Source organism: Dipodomys spectabilis, unplaced genomic scaffold, assembly GCF_019054845.1.
Source record: "Dipodomys spectabilis isolate Male_0828 unplaced genomic scaffold, ASM1905484v1 ptg000145l, whole genome shotgun sequence".
NCBI classification, from domain to species: Eukaryota; Metazoa; Chordata; class Mammalia; order Rodentia; family Heteromyidae; genus Dipodomys; species Dipodomys spectabilis.
This window is the reverse complement of record NW_024870822.1, coordinates 25,345,540-25,349,893: the sequence shown is the minus strand read 5'-3', so window position 1 is coordinate 25,349,893 and position 4,354 is coordinate 25,345,540. Positions and strand designations below refer to the sequence as shown.

Sequence of the window (4,354 nt, the reverse complement as noted above, 5' to 3'; positions counted from 1 at the left end):
ACCAGGGGAGGCAGTCCTGGGGCTTGCATTCAGGGCCTGAACATAATCCTTGAGCTTCTCTGCTCAAGGCTAGCACTCTACCACTTGAGCCACACTTCCACTTCGGAGATGAGTCTCACATACTTTCCTGCCTAGCCTGCCTTTGAACCACAATCCTCAGATATTAGCTTTCTGAGTAGCTGGAATTACACACATGAGCCACCAGTACCCAGCTCAAATTACTATTTTTTGAAAAAATAAAAAATAAATACACCACAAACCCTTTATCACATTAAAAATGTGATAGAATACATCACTGGGAGAGTAGATCAAACAGAAAGAAATAATAAACTTGTAGCCAGACTACACTAAAAGACAATGTTGGACATAAAATATAAAAAGTAATAAAGAAGAATGAAGAAAGCTTACAAGATACTTGCAAGAATATTAAAAGGATTAATATCTCAAGATGGAAAATACCTTTAATCGGTGGGTTAAAGTTCTTCTTTACCCCTCACTATTTCATCCACTACCCAAAAGCGAACTGAAATTAACTAATTTTATGATCCTTCAGGGAACTTAAGATACAAACTAATATATTAGAGTAAACACTTTTTTTGGGGAAAAACTTTTAAAGAATTTTTAGCAAATTTGGATTTCCAATAACAGTTTGCCCTTAATCATAAATTCAGTGAGATTTTATCACAGCACATCAAACCTCTTAGTTGGTACATGATCTCAAAATGAACCATGCTTGCTAAAAATTTCACCAGGGATAATTATGTGTCAATGGTTATAGGACCATCTCAGAAAGTCACTTTACTTTGATGTATAGTAATAATTATTAATTCTAAAATGAAGATTAGAAAATACCAAACCAGATTAAGAAAACACTTTCTTCCCAAGCTCTCTTTTCAGAGCCCCCTTGATCTCATTATTCCTAAGGCTGTAGATGAGGGGGTTCAACATGGGGATCACCACCATGTAAAACACAGATATCACCTTGTTCTGGTCAGTGGAGTAACTGGATTTGGGCATCATATAAATAAACATAACTGTCCCATAGAACAGAGAAACTGCAGTGAGGTGAGAGGTGCAGGTGGAGAAGGCCTTCTGGCGGCCCTCTGTGGAGTGCATCTTCAGGATGGTGATGAGGATGTAGATGTAGGAGATGGCTATGACAATCACTGTGAACACAATGATGAAGCCAGCGGTAAATGTGGAAAGAAGTATGAGCACACTGTCTTCAGAACAGGCAACTTCAAGTAGAGGAGAAAAGTCACAGAAGAAATGATTGACTCTGTTTGATCCACAGAATACCAAAGAAAAGAAAGAAATAGTAAAGGATGAAGCATTAAAACAACCACTGGTGTAAGCTACAATAAGTAACTGGACACAGACTTGTGTGGACATTTTGGTTGAATAAAGCAGTGGATTGCAGATGGCCACAAAGCGATCATAGGCCATGGCAGCCAGAAGGAAGCACTCAACTGCCCCAAAGAAAACAGCTGTACCAAGCTGAATGCCACATCCATGGTAGGAGATCACATTTTTGTCCACCAAGAAGTTAACCAACATGTTGGGTGTGACAGAAGATGAAAACACCATGTCCGCAAAAGCTAAATTGCTGAGGAAAAAGTACATGGGGTGGTGGAGCTGAGTAGAGACTCTGATGAGAAGAATTGTGCAGAGATTTCCAGCTATGGTCACCAGATAGATGCACAGGATGATGAAGAAGAGGATGACTCGAAGGACTGGATCACGTGTTAAGCCCAATAGAATGAACTCTGTCACTGTGGTGTGGTTCCTATCTTCCAGGGAATACATTAGACAATGGAGCTGCTGCCAGGACAAATCTAGGATGAAGATATTACATGAAAAAATTATAAGTGCACTGATTCCATTTTTCTTATTGTATATTAAAAGTCATCATAAGCACATTCAAGTACCAGGATGTACACATTAACATGGAAAGATGATTCCATCTATAAATTTTAATTATTTTAGCAAAACCACCCTCAAAATTCTATCCTATAATCTTTCTTTCCCGTTATATTTACATTTTCTTAAATCTATATAATGTTGTTTTAAAGGAAAATAAAATTCAAAGTAGATGAACAAAAACAAACAAGACTGGGTGTACTGATAGGAAAGAAAATAAATTAGGTTATTACAAGGAAAGCTCACCTAGCAGTTAATATATATCTAAATGCTAAGAATTGTATACTTATTGGACTATGCATTACACAGTTTATTATGTGTTCCAAAGATGATTTTTTGCATATATATGGCAGTCCTGTACACACTCCTTAACCCTTTTTCACTCAAGGCTAGTGCTCTATGAATTGAACCATAGCTCCACTTCCAGCGTTTTGGTAGTTAAGTATGAATGAGAATCTCATGGCCTTTCCTGCCTGAGCAGACTTTGAACCTTGATGCTCAGATCTCGGCCAGGACCTGCTCATTCTTTTTAACATGAAGTAAAGTCACTTTGAAAATGATATGATATACATTTGTATAAAGTATATACTAAAAAATTTAAGAAGGATCACTGAGCTTGTGGCTATATTTATCCTAAACTTTAAATCTGTTGAATGTATGCATTAAACTTTTTATACACCATGCTTGACCCTTAAAAACTTAGATTTACAAGCAAATGAATATTTCTGAAAAGATTCGTATACTTTTACATATAAACCTTCAAATTAATTTTAAGTATCAACACAAGCCTGAGCATCTCAAAACTAGCATTTTCATTTTTTTATTGTGAAAATACCGTACAGAGGGGTTACAATTACACGAGCAATGTAATGAGTACATTTCTTATCAAGCATTGTTACCTCCTTTTTTTCCCCTTCCCATCCATTCCTATACCCCCTCCCCCTCCCCCCCCTCCTGCCCCGGCCCGCGCCAAAGTTGTAAAGTTCGTTTTTCGACATAACTTCTTGTACATCTCATTGTTGCAATGGGTCCACCTATATCCCTATTCAAACAATTTGTTTTTTTTCCCTTCCCCTCCACAAATTATACCTACATCAAATACAGTGAAAACAGGGCTTATACCGTAGGGGAGGAACATACAAAGCAACAAAAAAAGTCTTATAAATATGCTAGAAACAATAGCAAGAAAGTAAAACCATTTGAGTCCTTATCTTGGGGTTCATTTCTCCTAACATCACCTTATCTGACCGTTTCTGCTTGTTCAACCACTTTGGAAAGTAGTATGGAGGTTCCTCAAAAGACTCCACATAGAGCTCCCCTATGACCCAGCAATCACACTTTTGGGCATTTACCCAAATGATCACAAACAAAACCATATGAAAGCTACCAGCACAATTGTGTTTATTGCAGCATTATTTACCATAGCTAAGGTATGGAACCAACAGATGCCCCTCAGTAGATGAATGGATCAAGAAAATGTGGTATATATATATGTATACACACACACACACACACACACACACACACACATACACACACACACAAATGAAATTCTATACCTCCATCAGAGAGAATGACATCACCCCATTTGTTAGGAAATGGAAAGACTTGGAAAAAATTATATTAAGTGAAGTAAACCAGGCCCAAAGAAACATAGGTCCCATGGTTTCCCTTAGTTGCAATAACTAGTATAAAACTAGCATTTTCTTAGAATGTCAAGTTTGGGTAGTGCTAGGATCATGTGATTTTCTGTCTTATGATTAAGTAAGTAAAACTCAGGACACAAAAGTCTTAACATAAATGAAACTCCTACCTCTTGGAATGAGAACACATTCACCTTTGAGTAGCAGCACAAAGTCACTGTGGTCATACAGCTTGAAATATTTTTTGTTCTCCCTTGGGTATAAATGCCCAGTGAAGCTGGAGAGTCAACTATGAATGCAAAAGCATCTTCATACATTTTTAGGTTCTTATTGAGCAACTCAATTCTCACAACAAAATTCCAAGATGTTACCAATTCTCTGGTGGTCAATTATTCGTTACTATGTTGTTCTTCAAGCATAGATCTATCATCTTTGTTTAACATTTACCAGGGAGTATAATTGGCCAATTAGTCTAATAAAATCATGAAAATTATAAATATCTAGATACATATGACAAAGAAGTAGTGTTAAATGTCAAGTATAAAATCTAACATTAGCTTTAATGATTCCATATGGTTGTTCATGAACTCCTTGATTTCCTGTTTCTTTTTCTCACAATTTTCTTTTCTTTTTTTTGCCGGTCATGGGGCCTAAACTCTGGGCCTAGGCACTGTCCTTCAGCTCTTCAGCGCAAGGCTAGCGCTCTACCACTGGAGCCACAGCGCCATTTCCGGCTTTTTCTGTTTATGTGGTGCTGAGGAATCGAACCCAGGGTCTCATGCTTGCAAGGC

At 37.4% G+C, this 4,354-nt stretch overlaps 1 protein-coding gene across 1 annotated transcript; it reads right to left on the bottom strand.

Annotated features, from left to right (window-relative positions):
• Nucleotides 1–861: 861 nt before the first annotated feature.
• Nucleotides 862–1,806, bottom strand: LOC122117744 (olfactory receptor 502-like). The gene has a single exon (XM_042691546.1). It carries the CDS (start codon nt 1,804–1,806, stop codon nt 862–864), a length of 945 nt encoding a protein of 314 aa, XP_042547480.1.
• Nucleotides 1,807–4,354: the final 2,548 nt, after the last annotated feature.

What these genes read in the sequence shown, in the direction of transcription:
- LOC122117744 (XM_042691546.1), bottom strand. Translation starts at nt 1,806, where the DNA reads ATGTATTCCCTGGAAGATAGGAACCACACCACAGTGACAGAGTTCATT.